The sequence below is a fragment of the Oncorhynchus clarkii genome, chromosome 6, assembly GCF_045791955.1.
Source record: "Oncorhynchus clarkii lewisi isolate Uvic-CL-2024 chromosome 6, UVic_Ocla_1.0, whole genome shotgun sequence".
Taxonomy (NCBI): Eukaryota; Metazoa; Chordata; class Actinopteri; order Salmoniformes; family Salmonidae; genus Oncorhynchus; species Oncorhynchus clarkii.
In genome coordinates this window covers 11095176-11109580 of record NC_092152.1, presented here as the reverse complement: position 1 = coordinate 11109580, position 14405 = coordinate 11095176, and the positions used below count along the sequence as shown (strand labels likewise).

General features: G+C 44.0%; 1 protein-coding gene across 1 annotated transcript in view; it reads left to right on the top strand.

The window, feature by feature from the left end:
- Positions 1 to 14405, top strand: part of LOC139411904 (glutamate receptor ionotropic, delta-2-like) — a 275808-nt gene that overhangs the window by 125221 nt on the left and 136182 nt on the right. Inside the window, exons 7-8 of the mRNA XM_071158656.1 lie at positions 4879 to 4980; positions 14144 to 14341. Of these exons, the coding sequence (XP_071014757.1) occupies positions 4879 to 4980; positions 14144 to 14341 (300 nt within the window). The remainder of the gene's footprint in view (positions 1 to 4878; positions 4981 to 14143; positions 14342 to 14405) is intronic.

The following is a 14405-nucleotide window of genomic DNA, read 5'->3' as shown; positions in this document are numbered from 1 at the left end:
GTGGGACCATGTTCACCTGTTCGGGGGAGAGCAACAATGTGCATTTTGAAAGTCAGCTTGCATAACTGCATGTAGTGATTTTCCTCCACACCCAACACTACTAGGTCTTGTTCTGTGGCATGTACAGACAGCATTGTTCTACAGGTTACAGAACAGACAGCTCCTACTCAGGTGGTGAAAAGTCGGTCTTCTATAGACTGAGGGAAGGCAGGGATAAGGCAGCATGTTCTCCTGATTGACATGTCCTCCCAACACTTACTTTTATTGAGCTCTTCCTTGTATTATGCACAGTTTAAAGGTTCTCGTAAGCGGGGGGGGGGGGGGGGGGGGGCTGTTTGTTTTCCCCTGCACGCTCAGCGGACACCCATCCCTACTGGTGTCTGGGAGGAGGGGGAGGTAAAGGACAGCGAGGGTCACAGGGTGAGACGTGTTGATGCAGTTGGCCCTGGCGTTATTGGCTCCCTCGCTACCTGCCTCGCTGATCACTGGTCCGATAATGTTTTATCCATTAGACATGCTATAGTTACCAGGGATTTCTTGTAGTAAATGCTTTTCATCTAAGGTGAAGAAGAACTACCTGTTCTAGTATATTGAAAGAGTTGTTTTTTTTTATGTGAACAAGGCACTATAGCACTACCTGCAGGCAGAAGACTCATGAAAAGGTTCTAACCATGAACAAGGCACTATAGCACTACCTGCAGGCAGAAGACTCATGAAAAGGTTCTAACCAAAGTTACATAAAGGAGCTATGTTAACTTCACACACAACACACACATTCCCTTTCAGTGTTTGTTTTTCATCTCATAGGAATATTATGTTGGGGGGGGGGAAACAAATGTACACATGACAGACACAAGGGGAATGCATTTGCAGCCTGATGTAATAAACTGTCAGAAAGAATGCCAGTGAAATATGGTGGCTTTGAGAGGGGACGTAAACCCTCATAACATATGATACCTTATCCAGCTAAAATATCCAGCTTCTTGGTAGATTATTACTGTAAACCCCAACAATGGTGGGATTATTCGGTGCTTGTGAGACAGAGCGAGAGAGAGGTTTAACAAGTATTTTGGAAATAATGTATGACGCATAGGTTACACTTGCTTGCTTTGAGGCAATGTGGTACATAAAATGGATTGAAAGTGGCCTCTGCTCTATAGGCCTTCTGCTCTATAGGCCTTCTGCTCTATAGGCCTTCTGCTCTATAGGGCTTCTGCTCTATAGGCCTTCATGTGTTCTAAAAGTTGGACCTGTTCTGAAATGGACCTGGGGCTTTCCCACCTGGACCCGATATACATAAATATATTTTTTAAATATAGAGACCCGCTCTGAATGGACCCGAATACAACTACACCCGTATATTTATATAAAAAAAGATGTAACTAGGCAAATCAGTTAAGAACAAATTTTTATTATACAATGACATCTTAGGAACGGTGGGTTAACTGCCTTGTTCAGAAGCAGAACGACAGATTTTTACCTTGTCAGCTCAGGGATTCGATCTAGCAACCTTTCGGTTACTGGCCCAACGCTCCAACCCCTAGGCTACCTGTCGTCCCGTATCGACCTGATCGGATCCAGACCCGGTCCGATTTGAGTGAGGGAACCAGCAGAAAAGTCTATTTTAAAGCTACTTTGGAGTTTACAAAGTGCAAATTTACACTCTATCAGGGGCCGTGCTGTGTGTGTAGGCTACTGTGAGAGGAGGTAGACAGAGGTGACGCTCTAGCAGGGCCATACTGTGTGTGTAGGCTACTGTGAGAGGAGGTAGACAGAGGTGACGCTCTAGCAGGGCCATACTGTGTGTGTAGGCTACTGTGAGAGGAGGTAGACAGAGGTGATGCTCTAGCAGGGCCATACTGTGTGTGTAGGCTACTGTGTGTGTAAGCAAGTGACACTGTGAGCAGGGAGGAGGGAAGGAGAGACCAAGCTGACTCGTGCTACAGTAGACTAATAGCTGATTACATAATAGCTGATTACAACAAACCGGGAGAAGCTAGTTAAGCTAGCTAGGCTAATCAAGGCATGCACGTTCTTGCCCTACACAGTTCCAAACAACAACAATAACTCTTTTCAGAATATGATGTAGCAGGCTACCTGTTGGCTCTTGGTTGTTGTAGCCTATCTTTCTTCCTTTAACTTCCATTGATTAGATATCCCCTAGCTTTTGCCACACATGGAGGTTCTATGACTGTAGTCCATTGCCGCTTTGATGACTTATGAGTGGCTAACAACAAGCTACATGCACCACTCTAGTGAAAAGCAAAAGCAGCAGCATAAATAATATAATATATCTCTCTTCTGTCTCCTCTCTCTTCTGTCTCCCCTCTCTCTTCTGTCTCCTCTGTCTCCCCTCTCTCTTCTGTCTCCTCTCTCTCTTCTGTCTCCTCTCTCTCCTCTGTCTCTTCTGTCTCTTCTGTCTCTTCTGTCTCCTCTCTCTCCTCTGTCTCCTCTGTCTCTTCTGTCTCCTCTCTCTCTTCTGTCTCCTCTCTCTCTCTCTCTCTCTCTCTCTCTCTCTCTCTCTCTCTCTCTGTCTCTTCTGTCTCTTCTGTCTCCTCTCTCTCCTCTGTCTCATCTGTCTCTTCTGTCTCTTCTGTCTCCTCTCTCTCCTCTGTCTCCTCTGTCTCTTCTGTCTCCTCTCTCTCTTCTGTCCCCTCTCTCTCTCTCTCTCTCTCTCTCTCTCTCTCCTCTGTCTCTTCTGTCTCCTCTCTCTCTTCTGTCTCCTATCTCTCTTCTGTCTCCTCTGTCTCCTCTCTCTCTTCTGTCTCCTCTCTCTCTTCTGTCTCTTCTGTCTCCTCTCTCTCTTCTGTCTCTTCTGTCTCCTCTCTCTCCCCTGTCTCCTCTCTCTCTTCTGTCTCCTCTCTCTCTTCTGTCTCCCCTCTCTCTTCTGTCTCCTCTCTCTCTTCTGTCTCCTCTGTCTCCTCTCTCTCTTCTGTCTCCTCTCTCTCTTCTGGATCCTCTCTCTCTTCTGTCTCCTCTCTCTTCTGTCTCTTCTGTCTCCTCTCTCTCTTCTGTCTCCTCTCTCTCTCTCTCTTCTGTCTCCTCTGTCTCCCCTCTCTCTTCTGTCTCCTCTCTCTCTCTCTCTTCTGTCTCCTCTGTCTCCTCTCTCTCTTCTGTCTCCTCTCTCTTCTGTCTCCTCTCTCTCCTCTGTCTCCTCTGTCTCCTCTGTCTCCTCTGTCTCTTCTGTCTCCTCTCTCTCTTCTGTCTCCTCTCTCTCTTCTGTCTCCTCTCTCACTCTCTCTTCTGTCTCCTCTGTCTCCTCTCTCTCTTCTGTCTCTTCTGTCTCCTCTCTCTCTTCTGTCTCCTCTGTCTCCTCTCTCTCCACTGTCTCCTCTCTCTCTTCTGTCTCTTCTGTCTCCTCTCTCTCTTCTGTCTCCCCTCTCTCTTCTGTATCTTCTGTCTCCTCTGTCTCCTCTGTCTCTTCTGTCTCTTCTGTCTCCTCTGTCTCCCCTCTCTCTTCTGTCTCCTCTCTCTCTCTCTTCTGTCTCCTCTGTCTCCTCTCTCTCTTCTGTCTCCTCTCTCTTCTGTCTCCTCTCTCTCCTCTGTCTCCTCTGTCTCCTCTGTCTCTTCTGTCTCCTCTCTCTCTTCTGTCTCATCTCTCTCTTCTGTCTCCTCTCTCACTCTCTCTTCTGTCTCCTCTGTCTCCTCTCTCTCTTCTGTCTCCTCTCTCTCTTCTGTCTCTTCTGTCTCCTCTCTCTCTTCTGTCTCCTCTGTCTCCTCTCTCTCCACTGTCTCCTCTCTCTCTTCTGTCTCTTCTGTCTCCTCTCTCTCTTCTGTCTCCCCTCTCTCTTCTGTCTCTTCTGTCTCCTCTGTCTCCTCTGTCTCTTCTGTCTCCTCTCTCTCCCCTGTCTCCTCTCTCTCGTCTGTCTCCTCTCTTTCTTCTGTCTCCTCTCTCTCTTCTGTCTCCTCTGTCTCCTCTCTCCTCTCTTTCTTCTGTCTCCTCTCTCTCTTCTGGCTCCTCTGTCTCCTCGCTCTTTTGTCTCCTGTCTCCTCTCTCTACTCTTTCTCCTCTCTCTCCTCTCTCTCCTCTGTCTCCTCGCTCTCCTCTGTTGTCTTTGAAGAGGTAAATCTTTCTCCTCTTTGCCATGTGTTTGTCTACAGGGAGGCTAGTACGGTTTGATCTGAGTCGCAGGAATGTTTTATTGCAACAACAACAACAAAAACAGGCGAGAAACAAGATCTGGGGTAAATGAGTGATCCCAATAAAAAGCGAAGATGTGAAAAGAGTGAGATAAAATGTTGAGTTCTGGGTCAGTTAAGTGTCTTAGTGTAGGAGTGCTGATCTAGGATCAGTGTTGCCTTTTAGAACACAATATGAATGAGATTACCTGATCCTAGATCAGCACTCCTACACTCTGTTGACAGAACCCTGACGACCCTGACAACCTTACTGAATAAAGAAAATGGCCCAAATTGAACCCTGTTCCCTACATAGTGCACTACTTTTGACCAGGGCACAAAAATAGTCCAATGGCTATTCAGAGCACCATTATGAATAGTAAGAGTAGATCATTGACGGTTCCTGCACTTGTTTCTCTTCACAGACAGTAACAGTATGTCAATTGTGATAACTGCAAATTTTGAGATAGTGGGAAACAGTTGATCGTCAAGATTGACTGTGTCATCAAGCTGCTGGAATGATGCTTGTGTGGTGTGTTTGTTTGGTGTCATCATTCTAAGCCATAGTATAATATAATAATATTCACTTTTTATCCCAATGTGACTTACCATTATGCGTTCATACATTTTCTTATAGTTGGCCCCAGGAGGATTCGAAGCCACAAACCTGAACCATACACCATGCTCTACCACCTGATCCACAAAGGACCGTTGTGTTAACATGTCACTAATAAACTGTACTTCCTGCTTGTCTTCCAGCTGGCCACCTGGGACCCAGTGCACGGCCTCAACGGAACGCTGACAGACAGGAAGCTGGAGAACAACATGAGGGGCGTGGTTCTGCGAGTGGTCACTGTCCTGGTGAGTACTGTACTGTTCACCCTGTATCGGAGTAGGGTGAAGTTGCCCCCAGACGCTGACTTCAGCCCAGAGCTGTCTGTATCCGCCATGGGCCTGTATGTACACCGCTGTTTAGTAGACTTGGCATCATAAAGATATCACTTGTAATTAGTCCTGGTGCTTCGACGATGTTCAACACTCCCAGATATAAGTCGGCGTGTCTGTTCACGGACAGCAAGTGGACAACAGGCGCTTCATTAAAAGCAATTTCAGAAGTTGAATTGAGCTCCATTATATTGAGGTTCAAGTTTTTCTATCTTGCCTCCAGCGCCGATTTGAGCGAGTCCCCAGAGTGGTTAAAGATTCAGAGCATTAAGTTCTTCATATCGCAGCTTTCAAGTCTGTGGGGGAAGAAAGAGATGATTCTACCACTCTCTTTTTTTTTTATTTTCATCCCTGTCAAAATGCACATGGAGTCTGGAGTCTGTTTTCTCAGAAATGGTGTGTAGGAAAAGGGTTGGGTGGTGTGTGCGTGTGAGTTTGTGCATGCATGTCTGTGTGTGTGTTTTCCCAGAGGCACAAGGGAAAAGACTGCAGTATTCACTGACAAATCCCTTTGTCTCAATCTTTCTCTCTCGCGCGCTCTCTCTCTTTCTCTTTCTTTCTCTCTCTCTCTTTCTCTCTTTCTCTCTCTCTTTCTTTCTTTCTTTCTCTCTCTCTCTCTCTCTCTCTCTCTCTCTCTTTCTTTTCAATTTCAGGGCTCTATTGACATGGGAAACATATGTTAACATTGCCAAAGCAAGTGAAGTAGATAATAAACAGTAAAAATTAACAGTAAACATTACACTTCCAAAAGTTCCAAAATAATAAAGATATTTAAAATGTCATTATGTGCAAATAGTTAAAGTACGAAAGGGAAAACAAACATCAATATGGGTTGTATTTACAATGGTGTTTGTTCTTCACTGGTTGCCCTTTTCTTGTGGCAACAGGTCACACACACTGCTGTGATGGCATACTGTGGTATTTCACCCAGTAGATATGGGAGTTTATCAAAATTGGTTTTGTTTTCCTTTCTCAATAGCGAGTCTATGCTCACTGAGTCTGTACATAGTCAAAGATTTCCTTACGTTTGGGTCAGTCACAGTGGTCAGGTATTCTGCCACTGTGTACACTCTGTTTAGGGCCAAATAGCATTCTAGTTTGCTCAATTTCTTTGTTAATTCTTTACAATGTGTCAAGTAAATATCTTTTTTGTTTTCTCATGATTTGGTTGGGTCTAATTGTGTTGCTTTCCTGAGACTCAGTGGGGTTTGTTTGTGTTTGTGAACAGAGTCCCAGGACCAGCTTTCTTAGGGGACTATTCTCCAGGTTCATCTCTCTGTAGGTGACGGCTTTTTATGGACAGTTTGGGATCTCTTCCTTTTAGGTGGTTGTAGAATTTAACGTCTCTTTTCTGGATTTTGATCATTTTTGGGTATCGGCCTAATTCTGCTCTGCATGCATTATTTGGTGTTTCACGTTGTACATGGAGGATATTTTAGCATAATTCTGTATGCAGAGTCTGAATTTGCTGTTTGTTCCATTTTGTGAATTATTGGTTGGTGAGCAGACCCCAGACCTCACAACCATAAAGGGCAATGGGTTCTAGAACTCATTCACGTATTTTTAGCGTGATCCTAATTGGTGTGTCGAGTTTTAAGTTCCTTTCGATGGCATAGAATGCCCTTCTTGCCTTGTCTCTCAGATCATTCACAGCTTTGTTGAATTTAACTGTGGCACTGATGTTTAGACCAATGTATGTATCCTTTTTTGTGTGCTCTAGGGCAGCAGTGTGTAGATGGAATTTGTATTTGTGGTCCTGGCAACTGGTCATTTTTTGGAACACCATTATTTTTTGTCTTACTGAGATTTACTGTCAGGGCCCAGGTCCTACAGAATCTGTGCAGAAGATTTAGGTCCTAAAAGCACCAGATCATCAGCAAACAGTAGACATCTGACTTCAGATTCTAGTAGAGTGAAGCCGGGTGCTAAAGACTGTTCTAGTGCCCTCGCCATTTTGTTGATACAGTATTTTGGGCACCCCTGACAATTTTAATTTCTAAATAATTTGGTGTTTGGATCAGCAATTTCATTTTGATCTATCAAATAACTGATGGACACAGTAATATTTCAGTAGTGAAATGAGGTTTATTGGATTAACAGAAAATGTGCAATATGCATCAAAACAAAATTAGACAGGTGCATAAATCATCATAAATCACATCAATATTTAGTAGAGCCTCCTTTTGCTAAAATAACAGCCTCTAGACGCTTCCCATAGCCTCTAATGATTGTATGGATTCTGGATGAAGGTATTTTGGACCATTCCTCCCTACAAAACATCTCAAGTTCAGTTAGGTTTGATGGTTGCCGAGCATGGACAGCCCGCTTCAAATCATCCCACAGATTCTCAATGATATTCAGGTCTGGGGACTGGGATGGCCATTCCAGAACATTGTACTTGTTCCTCTGCTTAAATGCCCAGGTAGATTTTGAGCAGTGTTTTGGGTCGTTGTCTTGTTGAAATATCCAGCCCCGACGTAACTTCAACTTTGTGACTGATTCTTCAACATTATTCCCAAGAATCTGCTGATATTGAGTGGAATCCATGCGACCCTCAACTTTAACAAGATTCCCAGTACCGGCACTGGCCACACAGCCCCACAGCATGATGGAACCCCCACCAAATTCTACTGTGGGTAACAAGTGTTTTTCTTGGAACGCTGTGTTCTTTTGCCGCCATGCATAACATCCCTTGTTATGACCAAATAACTCAGTCTTTGTTTCATCAGTCCACAGCAACTTATTCCAGAATGAATCTGGCTTGTCCAAATGTGCGTTTGCATACCTCACGCAACTGTTTGTGGCGTGTGTGCAGAAAAGGCTTCTTCCGCATCACTCTCCCATACAGCTTCTCCTTGTGCAAAGTGTGCTGAATTGTTGAACGATGCACAGTGACACCATCTGCAGCAAGATGATGTTGCAGGTCTTTGGAGGTGGTCTGTGGGCTGTTTTTGACCGTTCTCACCATCCTTCGCCTTTGCCTCTCCAATATTTTACTTGGCCTGCCACAAAAATTGTGCCTGTGGTCTTCCATTTCCTCACTATGTTCCTCACAGTGGACACTGACAGCTTAAATCTCTGCGATAGCTTTTTGTAGCCTTCCTCTAAACCATAATGTTGAACAATCTTTGTTTTCAGGTAATTTGAGAGTTATTTGGAGGCCCCCATTTTGCCACTCTTCAGAGGAGAGTCAAAGAGAACAACAACTTGCAATTGGCCACCTTAAATACATTTTCTCATGATTGGAGGCACTTGTCTATGAAGTTCAAGGCTTAATGAACTCACCAAACCAATTGTGTGTTCCAATGAATCAGTGCTAAGTAATTACAGGTATTCAAATCAACAGAATGACAAGGGTGCCCACATTTTTGCATAGCCTATTTTTCACATCTGATTTAATTTCATACAACTTAATATTGCTACACTAAAAATCTTTGTCTGGACAATACCCCAGTACTCATCTTTTATTAGAAAATGAATGGCATGCCACTGTGATCATTTTCTGTGACGACAGAGTAAATTATTATGCCCAAACTTTTTCATATGACTGTATATATGTGTAAGAGGATAGGGCTTAAGATGCATCCCTTTCTCACCCCACGGCCCTGTGGAAAGAAACGTGTTTGTTTTTTGCCAATTTTAACTGCACAATTGTTGTTTGTGTACATGGATTTTATAATGTCATATGTTCTTCCCCCAACACCACTTTCCATCCATTTGTATAGCAGACCCTCATGCCAAATTGAATCAAAAGCTTTTTTGAAATCGACAAAGCATGAAAAGACTTTGCCTTTGTTTTGGTTTGTTTGTTTGTCAATTAGGGTGCGCAGGATGAATACGTGGTCTGTAGTATGGTAATTTGGTAAAAAGACAATTTGACGTTTGCTCAGTACATTGTTTCCACTGAGGAAATGTACGAGTCTGCTGAGGATTTTACCAAGGTTGCTGTTGACGCATCTCTCTCTCTCTCTCTCATTTGCTCGACCTTTGTGATTGACACCCTTTATGAAGTGCAGCCAGTAAGAATTCGTGTCAAATGTCTAGAGTACTGTGGATGGACTATGTATGAGATGTCGTGTGTGATAGCTAGGCTAGCATTTGGAGGGTGTGTAGCTAACAGTAAATTATGTTTGGGCTTTCTGATCTTTAGACCCAGTTCAGAAGATCCCTCCTGGCAAAACCCTGATGTAAAAAAAATCTGCATGATATTTTATTGAAATAAACAAACTGACTCTTGAAATCCTGTCATTGATTTGTGGTTGAAATCTGGTTAACATGAGTATGTTGACTTTTATTTTTGAAAATTCCATTGATGTTCAATGTCAGTATGTTGACAAATGATGTTAATGGAATTTTGGTTCAACTAACATTTGCACGGTGGGACAATATTCAATGACCCCCAACCACCACCCTCTATCTATCTGTACATATTATTTTTAATTTCAACCAATCAACTTATCATGCTCAATTGATCTACTCTGTGGCTAATTACTATTATTTTACCTCAGTGTTTCTTGGTAGTCTTAAACAAATCTACTTTGTAACAAAAGTATACACCTCACACACATGCTTAAAAATAAATACAAATAAAGAAATCTGTACCATGTCAGATATAGAGTTGAATGTATTCCATTTTGAGTTTACATCCCAATATAACAATTTTATATACATCACAGAAGACTGAAATATAACAAAACCCTTTCACATAGAAACACTGGATTTTTGATGTGTTAAAATATGTTAATGTTAATTAATTATGAAAAACATTCCACCCATGAAACCACTAGAAGGCGATTTGGTCATTTGACTGGGCAACCTGAAAGGGAGTATCCACTACTCCAAGATGCCCTGAGCTCTTCCCAGCGTCCCTACTCTGTGGATAATAACTGGGTGCCATGGTCGAAAAACACAGTGATTAGCAGGACCCATCAACCCGGGCAGGCTGCATCCCTCCCTGGCCAGGCATCATCTCTAACTCGGCTCAGAGACTGTTTGATAATAACAGCAGTATCACCAGTCATCCATTGATTTAATGCTTTCCCATGGAGGCCTTTTTAGCGGTGATCTATTTGGGTGGAAAATTGCCATTTCCAGCTTAAATGTTAATTTAAAAAACACTTATAAATCGGAAGAAATATGTGTGTGTGTGTCTAAGGGGGATGAGGGGTGCCAGTGGGATCTTGGCGGGGGCTTGGTTACGCATGATGTGTATGTTAGGGGAGTCGAGGAGCAGTGGGATCTGGAGGCATCCTTCCCTGCCTCCAGGTGGCTGATGGGTAATAGAGTGCCCAGTCTTTCTCGGGAGCTGAAGTGCAGAGAGATAGAGAGAGTGTTCTCCGTCCACGCCCCATGACCCTCTCATGCAGAGCAGAGCCCCAGTTCAGTGAGTACAGGCCAGAGTCAGGGTATGTGGGCTGGCTGAATGACTCTGGTGAGCCCCTATGGTCTGCATGGTGGCAGTCTGATGGCAGACTGATGCAAGGCTGATGGCAGTCTAATGGCAGGCTGATGGCAGGCTGATGGCAGTCCAATGGCAGGCTGATGGCAGGCTGATGGCAGTCTAATGGCAGGCTGATGGCAGGCTGATGGCAGTGGGGCTGCTGCTGTGGCTGTAGGAAGAGCTGATAGGCCCCAAGCTGGACAACCAGGTGGGAGTGAATAACCCTTACATGATGGGTAATATGGTGGCAAAGCCCTCCTGCTATAGACTGACAGATAACACATTATCATTTACATCTAGTAGAACTGAGTCTGTATAAAGATCTTTCCTCCAGTCTAGAACTGTCTGTATGAAGACCTTTCCTCCAGTCTAGAACTGAGTCTGTATAAAGACCTTCCCTCCAGTCTAGAACTGTCTGTATAAAGACCTTTCCTCCAGTCTAGAACTGAGTCTGTATAAAGACCTTCCCTCCAGTGTAGAACTGTCTGTATAAAGACACTCCCTCCAGTCTAGAACTGAGTCTGTATCAAGACCTTCCCTCCAGTCTAGAACTGTCTGTATAAAGACACTCCCTCCAGTCTAGAACTGAGTCTGTATAAAGACCTTCCCTCCAGTGTAGAACTGTCTGTATAAAGACACTCCCTCCAGTCTAGAACTGAGTCTGTATCAAGACCTTCCCTCCAGTCTAGAACTGTCTGTATAAAGACACTCCCTCCAGTCTAGAACTGAGTCTGTATAAAGACATTCCCTCCAGTCTAGAACTGAGTCTGTATAAAGACCTTCCCTCCAGGCTAGAACTGAGTCTGTATAAAGACTTTCCATCCAGTCTAGAACTGAGTCTGTATAAAGACCTTCCCTCCAGTCTAGAACTGAGTCTGTATAAAGACCTTCCCTCCACTCTAGAACTGAGTCTGTATAAAGACCTTCCCTCCAGTCTAGAACTGTCTGTATAAAGACTTTCCCTCCAGTCTAGAACTGAGTCTGTATAAAGACTTTCCCTCCAGTCTAGAACTTAGTCTGTATAAAGACCTTCCCTCCAGGACTGTATGTATAAAGACCTTCCCTCCAGTCTAGAACTGTCTGTATAAAGACCTTCCCTCCAGTCTAGAACTGAGTCTGTATAAAGACACTCCCTCCAGTCTAGAACTGAGTCTGTATAAAGACACTCCCTCCAATCTAGAACTGTCTGTATAAAGACCTTCCCTCCAGTCTAGATCTGAGTCTGTATAAAGACCTTCCCTCCAGTCTAGAACTGTCTGTATAAAGACTTTCCCTCCAGTCTAGAACTGAGTCTGTATAAAGACCTTCCCTCCAGTCTAGATCTGTCTGTATAAAGACACTCCCTCCAGTCAAGAACTGTCTGTATAAAGACCTTCCCTCCAGTCTAGAACTGTCTGTATAAAGACCTTCCCTCCAGTCTAGAACTGTCTGTATAAAGACCTTCCCTCCAGTCTAGAACTGTCTATAAAGACTTTCCCTCCTATCTAGAGGAACACACATTTTGCACTTGGACTGTGAACATGCATGTTCTCACTCAAATATAATTTCCAAACAAGTGTATATATACTGTAGACACACACACACATACACACACACACACACACACACACACACACACACACACACACACACACACACACACACACACACACACACACACACACATACTGGAACGGATTTGATTACATAGTGCACAGCGTAAAAACATTGAAACCGACACAAACACACATTAAAGCTCCCACACACAGACACTGCTTCCTGCTGAGACACATACACACGGCTACACACTCTCACAATCATGTAGTGCACCTCCCACTGTGAAAAAGTAGGAAACATGCTCTCACAGATGTACACTTGTACCGTTTCACACTCAGTATTGATTTTCTCGCTGCTGAGATAGTCTGCAAGATCTGGGGTGCATTTGAATCAATTTGTAGTTGTGTGGAAGTGATAGCCGTATACTGAGGAGGTAATCAATGTGTAGTTGTGTGGAAGTGATAGCCATATACTGAGGAGGTAATCAATGTGTAGTTGTGTGGAAGTGATAGCCGTATACTGAGGAGGTAATCAATGTGGAGTTGTGCGGAAGTGATAGCCGTATACTGAGGAGGTAATCAATGTGTAGTTGTGTGGAAGTGATAGCCGTATACTGAGGAGGTAATCAATGTGTAGTTGTGTGGAAGTGATAGCCGTATACTGAGGAGGTAATCAATGTGTAGTTGTGTGGAAGTGATAGTCGTATACTGAGGAGGTAATCAATGTGTAGTTGTGTGGAAGTAATAGCCGTATACTGAGGAGGTAATCAACGTGTAGTTGTGTGGAAGTGATAGTCGTATACTGAGGAGGTAATCAATGTGTAGTTGTGTGGAAGTGATAGCCGTATACTGAGGAGGTAATCAATGTGTAGTTGTGTGGAAGTGATAGTCGTATACTGAGGAGGTAATCAATGTGTAGTTGTGTGGAAGTAATAGTCGTATACTGAGGAGGTAATCAATGTGTAGTTGTGTGGAAGTGATAGTCGTATACTGAGGAGGTAATCAATGTGTAGTTGTGTGGAAGTGATAGTCGTATACTGAGGAGGTAATCAATGTGTAGTTGTGTGGAAGTGATAGTCGTATACTGAGGAGGTAATCAATGTGTAGTTGTGTGGAAGTGATAGCCGTATACTGAGGAGGTAATCAATGTGTAGTTGTGTGGAAGTGATAGCCATATACTGAGGAGGTAATCAATGTGTAGTTGTGTGGAAGTGATAGTCGTATACTGAGGAGGTAATCAATGCAACATGAACCACTACAAGGAGGAAAAACCTGCTCTTCTGCCATTCCACAATTGAGGTAACAGCAGCGGGGGGAGGGGTAGTGTGTCAGAGTAGCATGTTTGTGTGTGTAAATATACACGTATGTGTCAGGTAAGGTTTTGGTTGGGGGACTATGATGGAGTGTAGGAAGTGGTAGGTAGGTAGGTAGGTAGGTAGGTGGCATGGTGCGCAACGTGGCGGGGGTTCCCTCACTGATTGATGGTGCCTCGCGGCTACAGTGGGAGTCGGCATGCATGTTCACACTCCCACTAATAGCTTATTGAGCGACAGGGGCCATGGAGGATTAGAAAGAACTGGCTTAATGTGCATGCCGTGTTTATTCAATAACACCCCCTCAGTAATACATCTGGCTGATATATTCCCAGAAACATCTCAGTCATCAATAGGGATTTATTCAAGTGGAAGGTAGCCAGGAAGGGAAAGGGCTACTGTTTCTTCTTCTTGGCGGGAAGTTGAGACACGTTGCAGGATAGTCCATGACAATTAGCAAGTGGAGTGTGGACTTATTTATCATATTTCACACTCTCTCTATTTATCTCTTTCTCTCTATTTCACACCTCTCTCTCTCTTTCTATCTCTCTCCCTCATCGCTCTCTCTCTCTGTGTTAGGTGGAAAACAATAGCATCAATTTAGTGACGATTAGGCAAAAAATCCTGGGAAAGGATATGGACTGGCTGGCTCAAATTGACCCATTCAATAAGTTGTAAACCATGTAAGAAAAAAGGCATGGGGTGGAGGCAGAGGAGACCTGGGCTACAATACAGTAGTGCCGGATGGAGGATATAGCAGTAAGGTTGAACATTGATTTTTGTCCCAACAGGAGGAGCCCTTTGTGATGGTGTCAGAGAATGTCCTTGGGAAGCCTAAGAAGTACCAAGGTTACTCCATCGACGTACTGGATTCCCTCTCTAACTACCTGGGCTTCAAGTACGAGATCTATGTGGCCCCTGACCATAAGTACGGGAGCCAACAGTCCGACGGGGTCTGGAACGGACTGATGGGAGAGCTGGTCGCCAAGGTGAGAGACTCTGGCTCTGTCCCAAATGACTGCCTACTCCCTATATAGTGCATTACTTTTGATC